The sequence below is a fragment of the Urocitellus parryii genome, chromosome X (assembly GCF_045843805.1).
Source record: "Urocitellus parryii isolate mUroPar1 chromosome X, mUroPar1.hap1, whole genome shotgun sequence".
NCBI classification, from domain to species: domain Eukaryota; kingdom Metazoa; phylum Chordata; class Mammalia; order Rodentia; family Sciuridae; genus Urocitellus; species Urocitellus parryii.
This window is the reverse complement of record NC_135547.1, coordinates 55,006,649-55,034,272: the sequence shown is the minus strand read 5'-3', so window position 1 is coordinate 55,034,272 and position 27,624 is coordinate 55,006,649. Positions and strand designations below refer to the sequence as shown.

The 27,624-nt window shown below is 32.8% G+C and overlaps 2 protein-coding genes across 2 annotated transcripts in view; both read right to left on the bottom strand.

Moving 5' to 3' along the window:
• The window catches only part of Diaph2 (diaphanous related formin 2), an 821,535-nt gene that overhangs the window by 624,450 nt on the left and 169,461 nt on the right, over positions 1 to 27,624 (bottom strand). The window contains exon 6 of the mRNA XM_077793878.1: positions 16,036 to 16,175. Coding sequence (XP_077650004.1) covers positions 16,036 to 16,175 — 140 coding nt within the window. The remainder of the gene's footprint in view (positions 1 to 16,035; positions 16,176 to 27,624) is intronic.
• On the bottom strand, positions 13,498 to 14,482 carry Rpa4 (replication protein A4). The gene is given in 6 exon segments (XM_077793994.1): positions 13,498 to 13,531; positions 13,533 to 13,585; positions 13,588 to 13,766; positions 13,950 to 14,126; positions 14,129 to 14,213; positions 14,447 to 14,482. Coding segments are annotated over 6 exon segments (564 nt in total).

Below are 27,624 nucleotides of genomic sequence, written 5' to 3'. Positions count from 1 at the left end.
ACCACTGAGCTAATCTCCCCAACCCTATGGAGATAATTTAAGTAAAAATTCTCTAGCAAAGGATAAAAATTTCATATTCATTAAAATCAATTTCTTAAGTTGCCTAAATTAATTTGAAAATAGTCTAAGAAATGGCTTAAGTCTGAATCTGTACAAGTGTCTAATAAGCTACACAATAAGGAATATTTTCCTTCCCACTTTCCCTTAAAAATTTTTGTATGAAAAGGTCTTACTTCTATACTACTGATGGAAAAAATTATTAAAAATGTGAATAAAAGTGAAAATCTTCAATATATAGTCAATAGGGCGAGGCAAGAAGAAAGGCCATTCCAAATAGACAATCAAAAGCCAGCCACATTTTACATCTGAAATTGTAAATATAATTATATTAGGACACTTACTAAAGCTGCCTTCTTAGTGATATAACCAATCAAACCTATAATAAAATGTTAACTTCCACAAGAAAAATGTATTGGTTTATTTTCTTAAGCTAAGTAATACAGTTAAAATTCTATCATGTACTCCATAGGACATCCAATTTCTTTTAGTTTATTGGAATTTTATTAAAATGAACTTACTCCAAGAAATCACATTCCTAATCTGTAAGCCCTGGAAATGAAACAGAGCTGACACTGAGTTTATCTGTAATGAATAAGGTAAGTAAGAAATTCTTTGAATGCAAGAAGAAAATATAGGCATTAGCACATATACCTGAACATATCTTTTTTTTTCTAATCCAATTTGTATGTTATGCTATCTGATCCTGATGGGCAGCAGAGAAGTTAAATAAATATTCCTGCACGGTAACAGGGGTAAGGAGAGTTGAAGGGTAATTGCTATTTGATGACTGAACAACAGAAATGCAATAGTCCTTCTCACCTACCAGGTGCAGTGCCAAAAACATATAATTAAAGACTCATTATAGCATGCAATAGCTACACAGACAAAGATCAAAGAAATTTAATGTTCACAGATATTTTTAGCACAGGACAACTGAAACCAAATGTAAAAGAACTACTTCCTTGCATTCTTACTCTGGATGTCAAAAAAAATTGGCAAGTTCAAATTTCGTTTTCTCAGAATGTGATCTGTAATGGCAATTGCTTTAGTCTTCTCTTGTTTATTTTTATGTATTTTTAAATCACTTCTGCCTATAACTGACAAAGATAATGTGGAGACTATGTGTTGTTCTGGTAGCACATACATGGTAAATACCTTTTCTTCATTCATTATATTCATGGTAAATACCTTTTCTTCATTCATTACATTTAATTTTTAACTGACAAAAATTGCATATATTTATGGGATTAAAAAGATGTTGGATGGAAGCATACATTTTGGAATGGCTTAATTCAGCTAATTAACCTACGAATTACTTCACACCCTTACCAATTTTTGTGGTGAGAACATTTAAAATCTACTTTCTTAGCAATTTTCAAGTGTACAATATACTGCTATTTATGATAGTCCCCAAGATATACAATAGATCTCTTGAGCTTATTCCTCCTATCTAAATGAAATTTGTATCTTTTGAAAAACATAAATATCTTAATATATCCATGTCAATAAAATTTTTCAAAACATAATTTTGAACAATAAATATTCAAAATCGTAAATAACCACATATTCAACAACTTGGAAATTGTTAAGGCTATCTAAGACAAATTAAGCCAAACCTACTCATCAGTTTTCTCTATCACAATGATTTAAACCATCTGAAGCAATAAAAACAGAACAAAACTACCAAGTATAGTAAAACACATAGAAAAAACCTTTATATGACTAAATACAATATAAAGATATAAAGTCCCTAAGAAAGAGGCATTAGCCTCTGTGGTATTCATCCTGGTTTGCAATTATTTCAGAAATACCTAAAGACACAGCTACTGCTGAAAGATAAGCATTTATGCTAATCAAGACTTTCAGAAAATATAAGTGTGCTCTAAAAAGTGTGAAGTTTTAACTGCTGAAAGAACTTTGGCCTTCTTCAAAATGATAGGGACTTTTTCTTTATTGGAACAACTAGGTATCAAAATAAACAACTAAAAGTTTAAATTAATGGCATGGCTTTGTCCTCAGTTACAAACTTCCATGGAAAAATGCACCCTGAAGAGTCCAGCTTTACTGGTTATAAAATCAAATATGTTACCCCATCTTACAGAAAAAGAAACTAAAGTTTAGTGGCTTGTCCTACATCACAGAGATTCCTAATAACAAGTCCATGATCGGAATCCAGAACTTCTTACTTACCTGCCTCAGATTCAACTTTACTATCAATAAAATAAAAATTATCCACTAGTGTATATAAGTTTATTATTTTCCTTTCATTCCTGACTAGTGGATTAAAGTTAAATGATATTGTTTTAAATTGCCAATGGATATATCCATAATTGAAAGCAATTCCAGTGAGGTATTTGCTTGTTACCTTTTAATTATTGACTTTAGGTTTCACCATGAAAGCAAGGAAATTTTAAGATAATAAAAAAACATTGGGCATGTCTAAAAACATATTTTGTTTCCCACACACCAACAAATATAAAACATTTAGTTGGTCAGCACAGACAACAGAGCCCTTTTATACTACAATTCATTATTATGAGATGGAAACATATCAATGAAATACATATATTTGAATATTCACTTTTAAAAAGTATAGTTATTATTATTTGATATTTAACTTGACAAAATACACATAATAGGAAGCACATGGGGAAAAAATGGAACACTGACTTTAATTTGGGAATAATAGTCCTTGGTTAATCTTTACTCACTTCTCTGCCCAACAGGAATAAGGTGGTCAGTCTTCTTAAGGTTGCTTCCTGCTAACTTCCTTACTTCACTATCCATTTGTGCTTTGCTCTATTTATTTTGGTTATACTGAATGTCCAATAAACCCAGTGACCTCTTTTTGTTAAACAAACCAGTTCCTCTGTTCATCCACGTTTCTATGTAGAGTGAGACCTGAACTAAAGTACTGGTAATGAAAATGTAAAAGCTACAAGAGATATCACAAATTTTAAAAAATGGGAAAATGTGATAAACACAAGAGTATGAAAGATGACTCCAAACCATACACACACAGTCAAAGCAAAAATCTTGAATGGATGGATGGTCTCTCTAAGAAGATAGAGAATAGACTGAGGATTGTTTCTATAAATACTTAAATGCTATTATCTGATCACAAATCGGTTGTGAGCTTGCAGACTACAATGTCTAGCACCATGCTCATAAATACCTCCACAGTATGTGCTCAACATGGTACTTGTATATCCATAGTACTATTTAATGTATATTTTAATACCTTTATTCTTATTTATTTTTATGTGGTGCTGAGGATTGAACCCAGTGCCTCACATGTGCTAGCCAAGTGCTCTACTACTGAGCTACAATCTCAGCCCCACTATTTGATATATTTATCTACCATCCTTCATACTGATGTTTCAGAAATTTCCAGTCATATATTGAAAAATAAAAAAAAAACTGTATATGCAATTTATTCCAGCTCCTTGAAATGAATTCTCTAAACCTGTCTATTCTTACCTTTTATTACTCCAATTTTTCAAGTTCATTTGAAAGAGTTGAGAAATTCATGAAGCTTAATGCTTGGAGTCAAACTATGGTCACCATCAAATTAAAAGACATGATTTCTACATGTAAATTATTATTATCTCCATGTTGAAATAATACAAAAATAGTAGAACAAAACATAAGGAATAACTTCTAATGTTCTATAGCACAGTAGGAGAATTATGGTTGACAAAAATTAAGTTCATATTTCATGATATTTACTAAAGAGAATTTTGAATGTTCCCAAGAAATGATAAATGTTTGGAGTGGTGGATATGTCAATTACTCTTATCTGATCATTACCCATTGTATTTATGTACTGAAATGTAACATACATATGTATAGTTAGAATGTGTCAATATGAAGTTAGAAAAAATAATAGCAGGTAATTAAATTATCTTAAAAGCCTACAAACAACTTAACACATCCTGTCAGGAGAAAGAAATTATGAATAAATAGATAAGTTTTTAAAGTGAAAAATATGTCATAAGGTCAGAGAATACCACCAGGTCAATATCCAATACCACAAACATTTAAAATATTGTGGTATTTTAGTTGATATTAATAATGCTGATCTCAAAGGCACTACAAATTCTTAAACTTTCTATATCAACAAAAATTTCATTACATGTTTAATAGTTTTAGTGGTGAATCTACTTCAGGGTATTCTTATTCTTTGACAAACATTAATGCACATATGAAAATTAATGATAACTCAATTTTTGAAAATCTGGTTTTAGCACTCCAGTTTTCAATACTGTATGATGAATGAATTGTTGAATGCACAAATTTAACAAAGGATCTCCATTAAACTCTTGGAAGTTGGTATCAAGGGAGGTATGATATAAAAACCACATAAAAAACCTACTCAGGCAATATCCTCCAAAATACAGACGAATGGAGTCAATACACAGAGTGTTAAGAACAATAAATTCTCTAGAACAGATCTAACAATTAGAAGTGGATTGATTGGGGTTTTAAGAAGCCTTGAATTTCACATTTAAATGGCAGGCTACTAAACTATCTTACTGGATGTCAATTTAGTTTTAAAAGTTCACTATAAATTATGCTGTCTTCTGTAATCAACCTACATGGACTACATCTCTATAGAAGATTTTCAGGTTTAAACTTCCTGATGTGAGAAGTTATACACCTAGAGCTTTGCTGACCAGGTGGGAAATCTCTCCAAATTAGCTGTCCATTATCTAACGCCAGTCAAACAGCTGGGGTCATAGAGCAAAAACTGTTATCTAGTGCACATGGATCTTCTTTCAATCAAACATATAGAATACCTGCTTTCCAAGTGCTACCTGGCATCTTAATTGTGAATTGTCTGCTATCCAGCTCCTATAAAAAGTCCATCTGAGATGATAGATATTCCAGAAAGAGAGCCTCAGGGGCATTTCTCAAGTACAGTACAACCTAGTAGCAAGTTCGTTTACTAGAAAACTGCATACCAATACTATTACTCTAGGTCTTTGTAGAAATATCATGACCTTGATTTTTTTTCTTTTAAGTCGCAGGCTCATGTAGGAAATGGACATTCATAGAGATCCTCTATACTTTATGAAAGACTATCAAGGACTCAGTCTACTATGTTGTTCAATATCCCTCATTAAAGAGCCACAAAATAAAATTCTCTTGAGTTCAGAACTGGGAAGAATGTCCCTCTTAAGGGGGAAAAAAGTTCACTATCATTTGTCAGGTAACAGCTATGTCTCTCAATATTTGCCTTTTTCCTCCCTTGAATACCTGAAAACTTGAGACAACTTTATAGTCATCATTACCTGGCATAATCCTAGGCTTTTTGGTATGTACAACCTTCCCTCCTTAGTTACTTAGAGCTTGTATTTGTATCATGGTCTTACCAGTAATGGGATATTGTATCTTATTGTAAGCTTCAATTGCTTAGTAATAGTTTCATAAAAAGAGAATTTTCTGAAGCTTTACCAGGTGCACAAGGCTGAAGTAAGAGGATTCCAAGTTCAAGGCCAGCCTCAGCAACTTGGCAGAACCCTCAGCAACTTAGTGAGAGCCTGTCTAATAAATGAATAAATAAATAAATAGTCTAGAAATATAGCTTAATGGTAAAATGCCCCCTCCCTCAGCAACTTAGTGATATCCTGTCAAATAGATAGATAGATAGACAGACAGACAGACCGACAGATAGATAGATAGTCAGTCATTCTAGGATTATGGCACAGTGGTAAAGTGTCCCTGGGTTCAATTACCAAATTCTCAGTATGGGAGGGGGCATGACTCTAGTATGTGTCCAAGGTATTTAGTTAAATTCATATAACTCAAAATATTTCAAGTGACATAAATGCATAAGCATTTTCTTCCAAAGACTAATTTTGAATGTAGAGAAAATGCAATCAACATATCCAAAATAGTTAAAATGAAGTTAACCAACTATTAAGGGATCCATTTAATTAGTGTGCCTAAACTAGTAATAGATTTTATATACATATATAACTGTGTGTCAAGTTACAAGTTACCAGATATTTTAGATGTTTTTTATATGTAAATTGGTCCTCTAACTTAAAATACATCTTTTAAATAAAAACATCTGTTGCCTTGGTGGAGCTTACATATGCCCTATAGTAATAAAATAAATGTCAACATGAGAGCCACTATTTATCTTAATGTCTATAACATTTTCTCCCCCCTAAAGCAATACTTCAAAAATCGGACAGTATTTTCTGTGCCTATTTCTTTTAAAAAAATAATACAAGACACATAAATCTAGTTTGTTTTTATTGTAAGGCATAATATCAAGGGTGCCTAAGTCAAAACTCTGTCTTTAAGCTAATAGTATATGATTAAAACTTCAAGGTTGTTAATACTTATGGTAGCAGTTTAATAAAATTAGTTTGGATATAGTTGACATTAATTGAAATTGCTGATCAACATTTTGAAAGAAGGCATATAAAATGACATAACTGTAATGAATTTTCTACACTATGTATAAATGTACTAGTGGTACTCAAAATGATTTATGCAATTAAAAGTTAAAGCAAACAAATTCAAAATACCAATATTAAAATCCTGCTTTAGTAATATTGCTCATAATACTGCCTTATGAGATGTACTCACAATATTAAGTCCTGTTCACATTTCTGCATCATAAAAAAAATTGGCCTCATTATTCCATTTTGCATAGGTAGTCCCCCGTAAAACGTTCTAAAGAATATTGATCTGGACCTACCATTATATTAACTCTCTAAGTAGTGTTGGCTGCGTTGCCAAGTTTTTAATAAGTTTAATACAGTCTGTTTAAATAGTTATTAGCACTCATAATTGGGAAAGTGCTTTTATTTCTAATTTGTATTGCTGTCAAGATTCAGCTATTTTCATTACGATGATTATGGTGAAATGCATATTTGTTAATATGCTAAAAAATACACTTAAGTCTAAAGGGAGATGAGAAAACATCAAGTAAAAGCAAATATTCCAGAGGTAATAAAAATAACTACATATTTATAAACTTAAAAAGATATTTTCTATATTTTCACCTGCTTGGAAACATTGACTAAGAATACTAACATCACAGGGAGTGAACACAGACACTGAGCCATGAGTTTGGCAGATAACTATATCCAAAACAAACCAGGAAAAAAAAAAGTTTCCTAGTGGGGTAAAATAGCCCCCAAGCTGTAAGGCAATTTCAGCAACACTCTGAAAAGAATTCTATGCAATCACAACTCTCTGAAACTATTCTTCAAACTGGTATTTGCCCTTTTTGTCATATGTTGAGAAACCTTAGTGACAAGGATTTATTGCTGCACATTTCTTTGAATCTTCATAAAATGCATTGTCCAATACCTATACATCCTGTAATGGCTTGGCTGGGAATAAAATCATCCAAACTCACTGGTCATTTCTCAATAGGCACTGCTTCCTTTCATAAACTTTAGTAAAGGAGTAGGAATAAAAACCTGTAAATAATGTAGTTCTCATTCTAAACCACAGACAGACCATAGTATGTGAATTCTAATGCAATTTGTGATGGCAGATTGGGATTTATTTTATAGTCAAAGCACATGGATTTTTAGGGCATTAAATAGAGTTCTAAACATTTAATTTCATTAATTCACCATGAAACTGTAAAAGGACTATTGTGTAAAGCATGCTATGCTGTCTGTAGCTTATGAATATGGTTCAAATCAAACCAATAGGTTTCGTTCCTATGTGGAGGAAGTTAGCTCCATTCTTTTGCTCTGATTATAGCTAAAAATGCGTAGCCACAAAATAGTACCAGATTAATGCAAATTCATTCTCACTGCTGGAGAAGCATAGGTTGTTACTGATGGTGGGTCAATATCCACATCAAATCACACATTATTGTATATAAATTACACAGTATCAGCCATCACAAAACAAATAAGAGGGCAAGAGGGCCCGTTCCCCAGAAGAGACTAAAATCTAAATGAGAAAAGCAGACATATATGTATAAAACTATTTTAAAGCATATGCAGGTGCAGGTAAATATATACAGTAGAAAATAAATGTTATGGGAATGTATAGTAAGGAAGTGATTTGGGATATGGCCAGTTGATGATGGTTTATAAAAGTGATTTTAAATATTTGCCTTTAGGTAAAAATAATATAATGAAATTATTTTTAAAGCCTTTATTAGGAGAGATTAAATACCATATGAATTTGAAAGTCATGACTCCACATTTTATATTGCAAAATGACTAAAGTTATTAGTATGTGTATCTGTGTATGTACATATACTTATTTTTTTTTATTTTACTAGTGGCTAAATAAGAAAAAAAATTGTGGTAAGGATGATGAGAGGGCAAATGACTGAGTTAAAATTAATATCAAGCTTGAAAAATAGTTAATCAACAATTTTAGAAACTGCTTTCTTCAATATTTAAAGGAAATTATAATTATCTGGGGTTAAATAATATGTATATAAATACAGCAGAAGAATAGAATGCTAGGAAATCTTCTAGCCTTGTGGGGAAACTTGTTTTCTCATTCTTCAAAATAATTCTCATATTCTAATCTTCTAATTCTAATACAAAAGAATTGGAACTAAGGAAATGAGAATAAAGAACCTAGAGGTTTAAGGCTAGAAGGCTTCAATCTCATTTACATATGAATAAACTAAGACCCAAAGAGATCCACTGCCTAGACTAAGGTCAACACATGGAGCAAGTGATCAAGAACTGGAATTCAGATCTCAGAACTGGTATTCTACTCTGACTATCATATAACACTCTACCTCTCAAGAGTTTAGTACTACTGAATATTTTACTTTATAAGGCAATTTTTAAATTTCATTAATTAATTTCACACATACATAAGTATACTTTTCCAGCTATTTTGAACTAGTTAATGCTATTACCTAGATAGAATGTAGCTTAATTTTGTTATGTCAATACTTTTAAGGATAATATTCATTTGCATAATTGCAGTGGGTTGAACAGTATCCACCCAGAGCCTCAGAATATGACTTCATTCAGAAATAGGATAAATATAATTAAGGTAAGAATCAAGGTAACATTTATATTGTATCATGGTAGGCCCTAAATGCAGTTATGATGTCCTTATAAAAGACTGAATGATAGGGCTGGGGTTGTGGCTCAGTGGTAGAGCGCTCATCTAGTACTTGCAAAACCCTGGGTTCGATCCTCAGCATCACATAAAAATAAATAAATAAAATAAATATATTGTGTCCAACTACAACTAAAAAATAAATATTTTTTCAAATGACAGAAAGGTGACACAGGCACATAGAGAAGACCATGTGATTGATGATGGAGGCCCACACTGGAGCTATGATGCCACAAGCCAAGGATTGCCACAAGTGAAAAGACACAGACAAGGATCCTCCCTAAAGTATTTGGAGGAAGCTACCTGGCATCTTGATTCACACATCTGGCTACCTAAACTGTGAAAAATCAAATTTTTGTTTTAAAATTCCAACAATAAATTTTATCCATTTACATTTACCATACCTAAGAAATTTCTTAAAAATCAGCCCCCTTATATCAAAGAAAACATTATATCAAAGAAAACATTCAGCATTTGAAGAATACATGAACTCTATATAGGACAGAGGGATTGGAGGGGAAAGGAGGGGGCATGGGGTAATTAATGATGGTGAAATGTGATGGACATCACTATCCAAAGTACATGTATGAAGACAAAAATTGGTGTGAATATACTATGTATACAACCAGAGATATGAAAACTTATACTCTATATATGCAACATGAATTGTAATGCATTCTGTCATATATAAATAAAAAATTTTACATTAAAATATAAATTTTAAAAATTATAGTCAATGATTTCTGTTTAATTTCAGGCAAATTTTTACAGTTATATAAATAACACTAAATACATGGCTCGTGGGACTGCAAATTGGTGCAGCCAATCTGTAAAGCAGTATGGAGATTCTTCAGAAAGCTTGGAATGGAACCACAATTTGACTTAACTATCCCACTTCTCAGGATATACCCAAAAGACTTAAAATCAACATACTATAGTGACGTGGCCACATCAATGTTTATAGCAGCTCAATTAACAGTAGCTAAGCTACGGACCCAACCTAGGTGCCCTTCAACAGATGAATGGATACAGGAGAATATGGTATACATACACAGTGAAATATTACTCAGCCATAAAGAAGAATAAAATTATCGATGGAACTGGAGACTATCTTGCCAGTGAAATAAGCTAATCTCCAAAAAACCAAAGGCTGAATATGTTCTCTGATATACAGATGCTAACACACAATGAGGGGTGGAGAATACAAGTTCATTAGAGTAGACAAAGGAAAATGGGAAGAGGGATAAGAATAGGAAAGACAGTAGAATGAAGTGGACATCACTTTCCTATGTTCATACATGAATACATGAACAGTGTAACTGCATGTCATGCACAACCACAAGAACTGGAGGTTATATTCCATGAATATATAATACATGAAAATACATTCTAATGTAATGTACAAGAATAATAAATAAAAATAAAGCATTAAAAAAAACACTGCACACTGAGGTGATTTACATTTCCATTGTTAATTTTCTTTATTTTCTGTGAAACTTCTTTCTTATATAAATTATTTTTATTCTTGGATTAATTCTTATATTGCTTTTGACTTTTTCTGACTTTTATGTTGTTGCTCCATTGCCTTCACTTACATATTTGTTTCTGTTCAGTAGGAAGATTAATTAGCTGTTTGATATGTTGGTTTGGTTGCTTATTTGTTGTTTCTGTATGGGAGATTATGACTTCTGAAGTGGAAGTTAGCTAGAGAGCAAAGTCTTATGGTTTATGGTAGATTTCAATCTAGTAGTGATACATGTGGAGGTTTTTCAAGGAATAAAAAGTTAGTTTTTTTTTAATTTTTAATAAAATCATGTTTGGAAATTTTGTGTTAATAAAGTTAAATAAGTTTCTATTCTGTAGCACAGAATTCTACAAGCTCTATGTAAATTCAAAGCCTATGTTCATGGTGAATTCCAAAGAATGAAAAAAAAAAAAGATAATCTTCTTCAACCTCAAGAATTTCTCTACAAAGTAACTTTCCCTCTCCTCTTATCAGAATAAAAACTACAGTTCTTCCAGTGGCTTCCAAACTCTACATTATATGACTTTACATACTCTAGTCTCCTTGACATTTCTGGAACATGCCAAAGCATGCTCCCATCTCCAGTATTTGCTCTTACACATTCCTGCACTTTTTTACACTTCTTCCCAATGTCATTAAAAACAGGGAGGCCTTCGCTGACCATCTGACATAAAATAGCAACATCCCTTCCACAGCATGTATCACATTTTAGGTATCCTTTTTTAAAATATTGTCTGATTGTCCTTACTAGAATGTAAGCTCCATATGAACAAGTCCTATTTGGATGAGGGAAATTTATTTTGTTATTCTTTATAGGATAGCCATGGGATATGTAAAAGCAGGCCATATACAATATTAAGTCGTATTTCTGGAACTGATTCAATTTAAGAGATTGCCAAAGAAAATTAACTCTTATTGGTTAAAAAATTAATTTATCATGTAATGGCAAATTTAAATATATTTCATATGGCATTTGAATCACTAGTAGTATCATCCCCAATAAATCAGCAGATAAGTTCAAAATTTAACTACCAAAATGAAAGAATTTATATTTCTTAGATTATACTCAAAATATTGCTACATTTAGTAGGTAAAAGTATAAAATGATCAAAAATAATTATGACAACAGTAACAATAAACTGTAATATTAAATAAATTTGACTTGACAATAATTTTAAATTTATTTACAGTTAATTTAGAATCCACTTCAATATATGTAACTATATATCCCATATGCCTATGAGCCACAGGGAAAAAAAAACTATAAATGGATTGTAATCATGAATTATGTTTTTCAGGTTTGTCATGCTTAGATTTTCTTGCCCAAAACCATCCATAGTATTTTTCCAGAATATGTCTCTTATTCTCCAAATTTTGGCTCACATACAGGTCAGGACCAAGGAGGAAGAGAAGTGTCTGCCAAGTCATTTCCAGGCTAAACAAAATTGGAAAAGTATGCAGGCCAGGTAGGTAGTTTACAATGAATCTTTAAAATTAAGACACATCTACCATGTCCCAAATTGTATGTACATAAAACAGTGCAGCAATTATTTTCTCCCTAAAAATGCTTGTTATTTCCTCTCATATTATAGTTAGACTTCCTTATCTAGTCTTCCCTTCCAGTCCTTTACCTACAGCAGAATCCCAGTAAAGCACACAAATCCATTAGGAAGAATAAACAGGGTGAAGTTAATAACACCAAAAGGATCATAGAGGACTTTTCCCCTGGGAGGACAGGGAAAGGTTGCTTTTCCACATTATAATCAGGTACACATACCTCAATATATCAGTTCACAGGCACAAAAGCAACTTCGTTTTTTGTTTTTTGTTTTTGTTTTTGTTTTTGTTTTTTTCCTAGTTCTGGAAGTATACAACTAGAGTAGGAAAAAGAAAACTGGCTATTCATCCACTGGCCAGTTGAATCAAATCACAATTAAGATAGTGACCTATATTATGGAATAAACATCAGATCTTAATCTTAGATATTACGTTTCTGCATTTGTATAAATGATAAGTGTCACTCAGATTATTTCTTTCAGCACTGCAATTCTGATGAAGAAATGTATCCTTCCTTGCCTCCCATTTTTCTCCAGGACAGTAATATTTTTCAACAAACTATAGTTGAGCATTTCTTATGCTTATGAAGACAGAGTCTTCAAAAATGTCTGATAATTTAAATGACAGGTTTGTAATATGTTATCTATTCAAATTATTTAAATAAATGATTTATTTAAATAAATAAATTATACTATGAATGAAAGTATTTATAGCATAATCTTAATTTAAGAAAACATGAATCTATGGTATAAGAGCAACTCACAATAAACAAAGTGAGCATTTGATTCATAAGTTACTATTTTTAACACATTCGAATTAATCAATTACTATGTTTAAGAAGTAATAATAACCATAATAAGCTATCCAAACATGAAAAATAAGTCTAATGAAAAATTAGTTAATTTTTTTCTCTTAGCTGAATCCCTGACTTCTGTTTTTTTTTTAAATTAGATATTTCAGAGAAAGAAACTTGCACACAATTAAATAATAAATTTCAACTATTTCCATAGCTTTTATCTCCCAAATTCATCTATCCTCAAGTGTTTCTTTTATCTTACTGATAAATCTTGCAAAAGCCCCAATTTATCCATCTACATCTCCCTCTGAACTTCAAATATAATTAGAAAAACATAAAAAAGTTCAAACCAGTTTTAAAAGTTGACAAATGATGCCAGTTGAGATCTTTTTGAAAAATTCCACTTCCCTTTAAGTCAACAGGTCAAAATTACTCACAGCTGGAGGCAAGGGTCTTCAGAAAATGAAAAGTTATTTTGGCTGTTTCAACCAACAGATTTAAAATGTTCCTGATCCATAGGGATAAATGTGACCCTCAATGGCCAGATGATCAATCTGACCTGATTGATGATCAAGGCTTGATAACCTTGAAGCTTCAGGCTGCAGAGCTCAGTATGCAGCTTGCTAAAGCTCTTCTTCCCTTCTTACAGAGGACACTTGTGAATCAAAAGCAGCACCTTCTTCTGGATGAAATTGAGGTAATCTTTGGGGTAATCCTTGGCATCATCCTTTTTTGGGGGTGAGGATGGGGGAACTGGGAATTTAACCGGATTGCCTAACTACCAAATCATATCCCTGGACCTGTTGATTTTTTTTTATTTTGACACAGTGTCTCCATGAGTTGCTTAGGGCTTCCTTAAATTGCTGACACTGATCTGGAAATCCCAATCCTCTTGCTTCTGCCTCCTGAGTCACTGGGATTACAGGCATGTGCTACTACACCCAGCGGCATCATCCATTTCTAATTGCACCAGGACACACATTCCCCAGGACACATGGAGAGCCTTATCCACCATCACATGTGTCTTGATGGTCTCCAAAATATATATGATGAACTGGTTCATGCCCTCTAGGACTAGGAATTTCAATACCTTAAACTCTTTCCTTCCACAGATGATTTGAGGACACTGAACACTTTGGCATATATTCCTACTAGCAGTTCAGTAATCCCCTGCTTGGCTTTATGTGAGCCAAGCACTACCTGGCCTCAACTTGCATTGAGTTCATATCATCAACTTTGTAAAAAATACAGTTTGGAGCCCCACTGCCCATCTGATTGTCCCCACAATGGAGATATGGGAAACCTTGAATCCCCTAATCTTTAACATATTGTCAACAAGTTAAAATAACAAGGTAAAATGTTCTGGGTTAAGACCCTGGATCTTAGGATCTAAGTAGCAGGTGCTAGGCCTCCCTCAGACTGTTGGCCATTACCTCCACTGGTCCCATCCAAAGCAGAGATACTGCCATAACCCCCAAACACACTCACTTTTATCTTAAAGATAGCTTCAGCAGGAGAGGAGGTACAGTTTGTCTCTTGTCAGGGCTGCTCCACAGGCTGCCTAGGAGATCTACCTGGGGCAACAATGGAATGTACAACACAGCCACACCACACTACTTTCAGAGCCAACCAACTACTGGAATGCAGCTGCCTCAAGCCAATCAGGGCCTGCCAGGCACCTGCTTGATTTATTAACCCTTTGGGGATATGAGGCTCCTTATTGTTCTGCATTTTAAAAGATGCACACATAATTTCAAGCTTTCCTGATTCTTTTTATAAAAAATGAATTTCAATAATTTCCCCATTTATTTCTGAATGTCACAACTTCCATAGTCACTTATTAAAATTATTTACTCAATCAATCTACTGTTCAATAGAAAATTATGGAGCACCTAAGTGCTGAGTGCTAACATAGGGTGCTACAGGTATATTGGGTAGGAGTGGGGGTACATGGTGGTTACTGTTCTCCACTCACACCAGTTGCTCAAATCATTTACTAAAAGCATTATGAAAGAAAGAGCAAAATAGGCACCTATGAACAAATATCATACTCCAAAAAATGCATATTTTATCACAGTCTTTTAAATTTTGTCATAAATTTTTTCCAATTATTTTGCAAAATGCACTAATATTTTAATTACTGATATATCTGAATTTATAAATATATCCAAACTGAATGAATGAGCTCTAAATTATTTTCAAGGCTCTGTGTACAGATCAAAATGGTACAAGACTTGAGCCTATTGAATATTAAGAAAAACATGAATAAAATCATGTTTTTGTATACTCTTATCTAGTAAATTCTTAACTCAAGATTCCAGCAACTGTGTAAGCAGATCTTTAAGTGTTGCAATGTTACAATGCAATATATTTTTCTTTATATACATTTTAATTTGGATATTAATTTAAAGGCTTTATATGGTTAATAAAGGAATAATAGTTTCTACAATCCATCACTGGTAAGTACCCTGTTCCTTAAAAATAATTTTGAGCTATGTAATAGCCTAAATGTGTAAAGTTTTAAATAGTTTGTTAATATTTTCTGTCTCATTTCTTCTATTGGTTAAAATAATTTCATTTCTATCTCAAAATTATAGAAATATGTGAATAGTATATGTAAAATTGTTAAAGTATATGAAATTATATATAACTCTCAGGTTTAAAGTGAATAAAATTCTAGAGCTAAATATACTTGTTTTATAAATAAATATGTTACAATCATTATCTGGATACACAAATAGCTTTCCATGTAAATGTGGATATTTAATTTCTATCTCTGTTTTATACAATAAAGAATAACTAAATATTCAAGTAATATATGTACCCTTAAAAATCACACATTATTAAAGACAGATTAACTAGATATATTTTTAACTGTTTACAAATTAATGCTCAGACATTGCTATTGTATTAGTTAATATCAGAGCAAAATCTTGAGGTTAATATAACTGATTATATTCCCCAAACAATAACATATAGCATGAATTGTATGAATCATACCAAAATCATAAGAACCATCTACCTGACAGGATTGCTGGTTAAAGAAACCCTCAGGGATTCTAGGCAGTTAAGAAGTTTCTCATCTGAAATACCAGATCGTAATTCATGAACATATTCTTGTGAAGACAGGGTACATTCATGCTTGCTGTTTTTCAGACCACCCTATTAAAAAAGAGAGACAACTGTAAACAAACAAGTTATATTTTAAACACTTAAAAGTAAACAATGCATAGAATATATAAATCTATAAATATTTTACCATCTAAAATGTTTGCAGTACTAGGCACTTAAACATACTTGATCTCTGTAAGCAGAAGTGTTTAAAGAACTGAGGGGTAAAATTGTATTGTATATATTGCAACATCCTCCTCATCATCATTTAAAAGAAAATTCCACTGCTGGTGCTCATGACATAAAGAGAATATGGACCTAAATTATATGAAGTTTCACTTATGTCTAAACTTAAAATTCAGGCATTAGGATTAAGATTACCCAGTTCTTTTAACCCAAAGAATGAACACTAAAAAATCATCATATTAATTTTCCTAGTTAAGATATTCATATTCAATTTCAAAAAATATGTAAAACAAACTGAAAGATATATCAGAATATCACATCTCAAAAACCAAGTGAAAACACTTATTAAATGGAAAACAATATAATCTCCAATTAGAATGTTAAATAATTAAATCAGTGTAAAGCATTCACTAATTCCAAGGTATTCCTTCCTGTTACTCCCAGGTTGCAGATTAATTTTAAGAAGTCATTAAATACATTTATCTGATAGCTACTAGTTTTTAGCTTAATTTCTAATATACATGGGGTTACTTCCAGAACTCATTATCTCATCACAATTCCTTAGCTTCATCACCTTGCTATAACTATATAAGTAGTTCAGGGAAAAGACTAGGAGAGAAACACCATCAACACATTCACTAGACTAATAACTCATAGGTTCACATTCTAGACATACCCAGTCATAACTGTTACTTTCCTATGCTATAAATGTATTCTCCTGAATTAAGACTCTAGCTAGATTCCCTTTTACCAAGTTCATACTAATTACCCTAAGTTTATACTGAGTATCCAAGCCAATTACCCCCACTGGGTAGAAGTTATATCATTAGAGTACATCGATTTTTTTAAAAGAATAATGTGTTAATAATGAGAAATTGGTTCCCTAGAGTTTCATACTATTTGACTTTTTAAGAAATACCTCCACGGTATAGAAATTATAAATAATTTTTAATTTTTGAATTTTAATAAATTCCATTAAATAATAAATGTTAAAAGTCTGAAAAAGGCTTACAGCATATAAAGAAACTCTATTTGCTTATAGTACTGTGGCTATATTCACTATTATAGTATCTAACATATTCCAGTAGAAGCTATCATGTGTGTCTATCTCTACCACACTGGAAACACCATGTAAGCCAAGTGCCTAACAGAGTGCCTGAATTTAGTGAGCCTTAACAAAAATGTGCTATTCTTGGTTTTACTAATAACAATTACAGAAGAAGAAATATAGTTTCACACTCTAACTCCCATACTTTGTGAAATAATCACTGACTAGACTTTTTTTTTGAGAGAGAGAGAGACAGAGAATTTTTAATATTTATTTTTTAGTTTTCGGTGGACACAGCACCTTTTTTTTTTTTTTTAAATATGGTGCTGAGGATCGAACCCAGTGCCCTGCGCATGCCAGGCAAGTGTGCTACGACTTGAGCTACATCCCAAGCACCGCCCCCCCCTTTTTTTTTTTTTGTTAACAGATACAGTAGATGTTCAAGAAGTTTATGGATGAATCACCACACAGATGGCATAGTAAAAGCATCACTTTGAAATCATGTCTACATTCCTGCAATTTATCTACCCATCTCTTATTCAACAAGTAACAACAGCAAGTAGACATTTGTATCATAATTCTGAAATAATATTTTTGCTCAACCAACTCACTTTTCACAACAATGAATGGAAATATTCACTGCATGCACCAGTCTGAAAACTACAAGAAGTTAAAATTTTGCCAGTCTACAGTCTCATATCAATTTCATACAATCCTCAAACTTACTTTCTTAATCAATAGGTTTAAAAGATCCCTATTGATCCTACAGTAGAACCAGGCTTGTATATAGAGCTTCTTCTTTTGTTCTTTGCCATTTTCTCTGCCTGAAAAATCCAGCTCAACCTTTCCACTGCTGGCTCACATCTTTTAAATCTCCCCTCCACATTCTAGTATCATTACAACATTTTAGATCTCATTGACAGTACTAGCTTAATGTAAGTTTATCTTGTTTAGTTATCAAGCTGTTTAATGGGTCTTCCACAAAAGAACATGAGTTCTATGAGGTAGGAATATTGTCTGCCTTGTTTATCACTCTATCCTGAGATCCCAACAAAGTGTTTGTCACACAGTAAGCATCCAATACATATTTCCTGGAAGGAAGGAAGGGAGGAAGGGAGGGAGGGAGGGACGGACGGTCGGACGGAGGGACGGACGGAGGGAAGGAGGGAGATAGGTGAATGAATGATGAGTTTCAACATGCTGGAGCATCTAAGCTTAGTTTAGGTTTCCTTCAGAATATTATAGGTTCTGAAACTTGCAGTTAGAATATATTCAGAAACGCTGAGTACAGAACACGTAAACGGCGACACTGTGAGCTGTGGACAACTTAGACTTTACCACCTTGTTTGATTCATGGTTCTAATCATTTATCTTCTGGCAATCTCCAGGAACATTATTAACTGATCTCTATAACCCAATTAGCTCAACCATGACAAAGGGTAAAGAAATACCTACCACTCAGGTTTACTATGAGGATTAAGACAGGCATTTTGTGTGTTTGTCTGTGTGTGTGTGTGTGTGTGTGTGTGTCTGTGTGTACATACATACACTCTCACAGACACAGAAAATGTCAGTTCCTTTTTTCTAACTGACTATCTATTGGGTTGATTTAATTAGGGCATATGGTCACATTTGAGACAGTGTTTATGGAGAATTGGGCCAGCCCATTACCTTGGAGTTTATCCTTACCACCACCACGAAGACTTAGAAACTTGTTTAAATTATACAATTTAGGATACTCTGTCATTATAAGTTTAGAAAGACTTTAGAGTTTTAACAGAAGTCCATATTGGGAAATTATGAAAACATGATTGCACATTAAGGCCAGACTGGCCCTTGAAGATCAGCTCTTCTAATATTGCATTATAATAATAAAGAATTCATATCATCACCAAGTGTGATGAGGTGGCAAGACTAAAACACATGCACTCTGATCTGCAGGTCATTCTTTTATCCACTATATGCTACTTTCCCCCAATCCTGAATTAAAAAAATTGAAGCAACAAGTATTTAATTCTGAAATCTCTATTACAGAATGTCAAAGTGTCGATGTATCCTCAGCATAATCAATATGGTGCAGCATAATATTCAAGAAATCACCTAAAAACAAACAGTACAACAGATTAAACTAAATCTCACCATACTTTATAGGGCTGTAACACAAGAATGGCTTATTATTAAAACCCTGTTCTGATACTGAACAAAGGATACAACTAGATAATGGATGGATAATAATGGAAATTTTAATTAGCTGCTCTGTATGAGATTAATGAAAATTACCACTGTGCCCATTTGATCTTTAAAAAATAATGCAACAAAGTTAGCAATTAGTGTACATCATGCTATTCCAAAGCTAGGTGAACAAAAAGCTTTCCTAATTTGAAAATCATTAGGATATAGATAGTTGTCAGTATGACTGTGCTTGTGTTATTGTAAAACAGTACACAAAGAACTTAAAGGTACTTTCAATGTGTTTAATAATCACACATCCCCCTTATTCTGGTATAAAATGTTAATTTCCAAAACAAGCAAGCAATATTGTAAAAAGATCAGTTTAACTTTTCAGAAGAGACAACTACGTCTGAGTTTAGATACTTAATCTAATCATTATTTTTCATTCTTTAATGTAAATTCAGAATTATTTACAACTTGAGAAAAAGTTTCAGAGTTCTTAGCTATAAAAATATCTTGCCATGGACACTGAATGGAACTATTGACTGTACACAAGTCTTTTCAGCTACAGTGTGCGCAGAGATAGCAATTACTATCAGTGGTATCATATTCAAACAGAAAAACAATATTGTTGTAAAAACAATAATATTATCGTTATTATGTTTTAGAAACCCTAATGTAGTCAAGTTTCTTTTTTTTTTTTTAAGAGACAGTGAGAGAGAGAGGGGGACAGAGAGAGAGAGAGGGAGAGAGAATTTTTCTTTAACATTTATTTATTTATTTTTTTCTTAATTCTCAGCGGACACAACATCTTTGTTGGTATGTGGTGCTGAGGATCGAACCCGGCCGCACGCATGCTAGGCGAGCGCGCTACCGCTTGAGCCACATCCCCAGCCCGATGTAGTCAAGTTTCAAGCTTTACTTTCAACAAGTGAGTTTCTTATCAGTGTAGTTCTTGGAATAGCCAATATTATTGATTAACAAATTTGAAATTATATCTACAAAGATTGACAGTATACTTCATTAAGAGAACACAAAATAAGTGTTCTTATTTATTCTGATAATGATGTATTTGGTGAGCGATATCACTCTGAATATATTACCAAATTTTTAGATGGCTTCTACGTATATAAGAAAAACAACTCTTAAAGGAAGAGCATTAGTTATCTTTTATCAAAAAATACAAAAAGCATCTTTACTGTAATATGTCAAATAATTTCATTTGCAATTTTCATTGAAAAGTATTTTAATTGCATGAAAGATAAAGGGTAAAAGTTACTATCTATTATCAATTTTAACATCTGTAAGAAAAAAAAATCTATGCAAAAAATGACTATCATAAGATTACTTCATATACCCTCATTTACCATTCAGGAAACAGTTTTTAATTAAGGAATTTTCAGAGGGTGAAAGTAATGTGAATTTAAAAAAAAAATCCAAATTCTAGGGTAGAAATAAAAAAAAATACACTGTAGAAGCATCATAATTCTTTAGATTATACATCCCATTTTTTTTCCTCAAAAGGATTTGACTAAGTAAATTTAATTAAATGTGACTGGATAAAATATTTGATGAGTGGAAGTACTTATAAGTATGTTTTCTGTGATTAAATTATTTATTGTTTTCTTATTGAAAATTTGGTATATCAGTTAAGCATTCACCAACAAATTATATTGATGGAAAAAAATGGAGGGAGGATTGAACTCAGGACCTAAGTGAATGCTAGGCAAGTGCTCAACCACTGAGCTACACCTCCTGTTAAATTGTTTTTTGAGCACACGTGACTATTAGAAATATCACATACACAAAGAAACTCTAAACATTCATTTTTTGCTGCCCTATTGTTTTTTTTTCTTTTGTTGTGAACATATATTTAACTAATAGCATATACAGGAAAATACTTCATAATAACAAATAACTACATATTTAAAAGACAATAAATTTGAAATTTTAACATTAACTGAAATTAAAAGGTGATATTCTAAAGAATAATGTTTATTCTAAACAATGCACTTCATTCCTTGTAAAACAACTACCAAGCTACCACATTTGATCTAGACATTCTCGGATATAACAATACCAAAAGGCTAAGTAACCCATTAATAATTTGATAATGAAAGCAAATTAAAATATTTTATGATATTAAGTACTAGTCAATCTGGATAAAAAGAAATCAATCTTATACATTTTCTTTCATATCAAACAATAAATGTGTGGGCCCTTCTGTAATTAAAATCTATCATAATCATTTTTTAAAATAAGTATTAAGCAATTATAATGAACAATGTGTATGAATGAATGACACCAAGTAAATCTTTAAAACTATAAAGTATGTCTACTACCATTTTTATTGAGCCCTTATAACTACTTACAATACTTGAGGAAAAAGGTATGAGCCTTATGTCTATTTTCTTATTTGACAGAACCCCTTAAGATATATCAGATAATTAAATGTAAACAGATCTAACATAATGCAGGGATTCTTAGCCTGAGATCCCAATCCAGGGAGTATGTAAATTTGAAGGGGAAATATAACATCTTTATTTTCAGTAACCTCTCATGTAAATGTAGTACTTCTTTCAGTTATGAATGGAGGCAATGGGTTACAATGGTATTAGCAGCATGTGCAACTTAATAACCAATAAATATCACAGATAGTTTCCTATGGTATCACATTTAGAGCATTTGTGGAAGTATCCAGTTATCATTTTTGCTTATAACTTCTTCAAAATTAAGCCAGTTATACAACCTACCACCCTTGTGTTGTTACTCAATAATTATCTTGTAAAGAAACATATTAGTGTGTCTCAATTTTTTTAATTATTTTGAGATTCTGGAAATAGGAAAGCAATTATAAAAAAAAATAATTTACAAGAGATCCCTGTTTTCCCTAATAGCAATATCTTGCAGACATATATTATAATATCACAACTGTTATATGGACACTAGTAAAAACTAGCTATCTTATTCAGAGTGTACTAATTTTTTACCTGCACTTATTTGTATGAGGATGTTGTATATGTATATCATTCTATGCAGTTTTTACCATGTGTACACTAATGTATCCACTACCACATGTAGAACAGTTCCCTCCCCACAAAGATCCCTCATGATGCCCTTTTGTAATCATACCTACCTACCTGCCACAACTCTCCACCTGACAATCACTAATCTTCTCTCCATTTCTATAATTTTTTCTCTTTTCAAGAATGTCATATATGTGGACTCATACTCCATGTATATTTTGGCATGGGCATTTTTTACTCAGCCTAATCCCCAGGAACATCATACAAATTAATGCATAAATCAATGATTTGCTCTTGTTTGAGGCTGAAAAGTTTATAGTTTATTTAATCATGTACCCATTGAAGAACATGTGGGCTGTTAGGACCTTTTATGTATTATGACTAAAACTCCTAAAACATCCACACATAGGTTTTTGTGTAAACGTAAGTTTTTACGCATCTGGAATGTGTCAATTTAAAAAATAATTTGGTAAGTATATTTTCAAGTAATTACTTTCCTTTTTAATATTATGTATTTTGTGGTTTCATTTAAAAACACAATTCTAAGAAGGTATCCATAGGCTTGCGAGACTGCCAAATGGTCCATGAGATAAAATAAGAACACTATTTCTTCTTTTTTCCAATCATACTACATTTATTTACTCTACTCACTGCCCTATGAAATAAAGAGAGAAAGATCATCCATGTAAATAGTGACTTTAAAATATGTACAGGATTTGGTCAATGATAATAACCAACATATTTGGCCCAGCCAGACTCTTCTCTATACTATTTAAAGATAAGAAACATAGTAAAAACTTTATTAGTGTTTGCTATGTTGAAGCAAAACCTATGAAGATATTTAAATATGTTTCCCTCTGTTTTACCATTTTATAGATTCAATTCCAAGAGTAACTTTAGACACTGTAACAAAGCCAGTTTAATAATACTTTTCCAGATTATAAATGTTTCCTATAACCTAGATAGAAACTACATTTTAAGTAGGTAATGAAGCTATAAATTTTAAATGAAATAAAGAAAAAATTTTCCCACAAAACAAAAAATTACCCTATTATTTTCAAACCCCTAGCTTTCCAAACATTTTAGTAAATGCTACCAACCAAAATGAATGTACCAAAAATTATTCAATTGCTTGCCCATCTGCTGATAGTAGGTACTACATCAATAGTAAAATATCCAAAGGGTGGGCAAACAAGAAAAAGTAAAAGAACTGCACTAACTGACATGAAAATAGGTGTGTGTCCTCAGCATTGAATGAGATTGATTTAGGTAAACAATGCCTTACATTTCTGTAGCACAAACTGCTTACACAACTTTTCCAATACACTACATCATTTGAGTCCAACAATGGGAAAATATTACTAAAACTTTTTTTGCAGCTGTGTAAATTGAGTTATGCAGAAATCATGACTTTTCTGAGACCATATGACTGGCAAGTAATTTTCAGGAAGCAGGCTACAACCTAGAGACTTCCTTTCTGAAGACAGTACAAAACCATATTCAAGAAGGTTGTTTGTTCACCCTAATAGAATTATAACAAAAAGAAGAAAAGTGGGCAAATTTCCTCAATATTTCTTACACTTAATAGCTGAGTGAATTTATTCATGTTATCACTTAAGTAGGAGAGTAGACCCTTATTTTCAAACTGTGTTCTGAGTGTCCATAAAGTTCCTTCAGGTGTCTTGGGAGTTGTCTTAAGGAGTGAGAAGAGAATGTGCAAAAAAAGAAGGCTCACTGGCAGAGTCCCCCAAGTCTTCCATTCCCCAAATAATGAGAGTATTTACACATTTGTCTGCTGAATATGTTCATATTCCATATACTATTTCTTCTGGAAAAGCAGTTCTAATGTTAAATAAAATGAAGTTTTAAACCCACTAAGCTAGATGATCTCAAAGGTCCTGCCATTTTGAATCTGTGATTCAAAGTATGAATCCATAGTCTTACTAAAGCAGAAGTTTTACTTTTTTGTAGTATGAAATTTTAATTGAGCACTACATGCTCTGTACACACATTGATTATTCAGGTATTTGGTTTCTTCACAAATGTACAGAAAGTTCTCTCTCATCGTACTTATGTGTCCTTTTCATATTAGAATATTACCACTTAACATTTATTGAGTTTTATTGAGTTCCCATGAGGTCCAAGATGTGGATATGTAAAGAGAAGCTAAGATACACCCTTGCCATAACATAGCATACAATCTTTGGAATATGGTGAGGACAAAAAGTAGATCATGTTTCAGAATTTGCCAGAAGATCAAAAAACCTGCAACTCAGGGCTAATGCTTCTCAACATTAGTTAGTCTCAATGGTCTCTGAGTCTGGTAAGGTGATTAAAAATTCTGTAGTTTCATTAAGATAATATGATAAAGCACAATATAAACCAGATCATCTTAATAGCCACCTGCTAACTGAGTCCTGCCATCTAATTTCAGCATCCATATCTGCATTTAGGATCACAATATCACTGGGAAGTAAAACTTTCATTATCTCAGGCTAATGAGATAACCCTATATGAAAATATGTTTGTATCAAAGTAAAGGCCAAATGACATCACAGCATGTTGTCTATATTCATCAAAACTTAACCAAAGATCAAACAGAACAAACACAGGTGGCACAGCTGGGCATCCTATGGAGCTATAGGCACAGAGAGCCCAAAAGAGCATGTAGTTTACAGTAAATTCATAATGTACACAGCAATTCAGATTCAGAAAATCATTTTATCACTAAAATCATGTTAATTGAAATTTCATTGGTGTTGTATTTTTGTTTTAACTTGTCTACTTGATTTTATCAGTTGTATAATGCTATTACCATAGTTTATATCTTATTTTACACTGACATATACTTAAATAATATAATTAAAATATTTAAGTCAGCACTGGGATCTTTGAGAAGGACTTTCATTTAAAAGTGATCTATTTTTTTTTTTTTTGAGAAACTGCCATAGGTGAGAGGAAGGTTTAGGCTGGGAAGTGACAAACATATCTGTATTTTAAATGATCACTCAGGCAAAGGAGTATGTTGAAGCAACTGGGGGAGGGAAAGGAAGCAGAGGGTTTGTTTATAAAGACTTGTCTTTAATTATCCAGAAAAAAAAATGTGACGATGCACTAATCATGACTCTGGGTTAGAAATACTGGATTAGGTAGTCCCTTCCATACACTTATTTCATCTAGATAAGGTAATAGGAATGCTAGGGCAACTAAGATGCTTCCCAGGGTTAGGCAGCCCCTCTAAGGTAAGTGTTAATGTTATCTGTACTTCTATAGATTCGGAAACTGAGGTTTAAAAAAAGTCACTTGACTAGTAAGTGGCAGAAACTGAAATTTGATCTCAGGTCTATCTCTAAATACTATGTGCTTAACAACTGAGTAAACTTATCTCCATACTAATGGTATCAAAGTTGAGCTCAAGAATATAGAAAGTGAGATGAGAAGGCAAGTAAAAAACTGTGGGTCAGAGTTTACTCTTTGCCTTCTTTTTTCTCAAGGACTGAGATGGGGGAGATGTAGTTATTGGGGATCAACATGATCAAGTGACATCACCAAGATGGCAGAATAGAAATTCTCTGGCTTCACTCCTTCACACAGAAACCCAACTTACAACTCTCCACAGGCTTGTATACAATAGTGAATATCGTAGAATTTGGCAGCAAGGCCACCCTCTCCTCTATCCAATAATAAGAGAAACAGTTCTCTTTGTACTGTACCTCCCCCATCCTAGGGTGATGCAATAAACAGAAAGTTCCCCTGGGCCTATGGGCTCTGCAGTGGGAGGAGTGAACTGGAAGTGGTCATTTGGCTTCCATAGCATTCTAGGACCCTTTGCAGGAAGCTCAAACTCAATACTGTGGGGAGCCACTGTGAATGACCACTCCTTCCAGTCCTGAAGCAGGAGGCTATAACCAATCACTACATTTCATTGTGACTTGGGCGTTGTCCCAGCTGGGAGAGCAAGGCAACTCTCCAGATGTAGGTGTCACCCACCCAAGGGGGTTGAGCTACACTCACCTATTCCTTTGTAATCCTACCCTTTGCCTCATTTGAATGGCTTATGCCCAATAAAAGGTTTCAGCACATGCTCCTCTCTCTCTTTCCACAGACCCCTAAGGTCAGAGGAGCCATCACAGGATCCAAAGCAAAAGGTATTTCTCTGCCTCTGTGTGATTATTTCATTCCAGTCCAGTTAACCTGGAGCGACCCTGAGTATTAGGTCTTGGAATGTGACACAATAACAACCCAAAAAACCTAAATTCAATACAAAGAAAACAACCCAATATAAAAATGGACAAAGAAATTAAATAAATATTATTCAAAAAAGGCATACAAATGGCCAACTGTATAAGAAAAATGTTCAACATCACTAATCATTAGGGAAATGTAAATCAAAACCAAAATGAGATATTACCTCACTCCTATTATAAAGGCTATTAGAAAAAGGCAAATGATAACTAAACAACTGCAAGGATATGGGCAAAAGGGAATGCTGGTACACTATTAGTGGGAATATTAATTGTATAGTTCTTATAAAAAATATACAGAGGATCATCAAAAAATTAAAAATAGAATTACCATATAATCCAATATTCTATCACTTGGTATATAATCAAAGGAATGTACTGTACTAAAGAGATAACTGCACTCCTCTATTTATTACAGCATGAGTCACAATAGCCAAGATATGGGACTGATGTGAGATACACACACACACACACGCTATGGAATACTATTCAGCTTCAAAAGTGAAGGAAATTCTGCCATTTGCAACAACGTAGTTGAATCTTTGTGTTAAGTGAAATAAGGCAGCCACTGAGACAATTATTGTGTGATCTCATTCATAAGTGTCATCTAAAAATGTTGATCTTACAGTAGTAGAGAGAAGAATGGTGGTTCCCAGAAGTTGGGACAGTTAGAGGTGAGGAGGGGTTAAGGAGATATTAGTCGAAAAATACATATTTATAGATACATAGGAGGAATAAGTTCAAGGGGTCTTCTGTATAGCATGGTAACTATGGTTAAAGATAACACATTGTATTTTTAAAAAATGATAGAGTGAATACAAAGT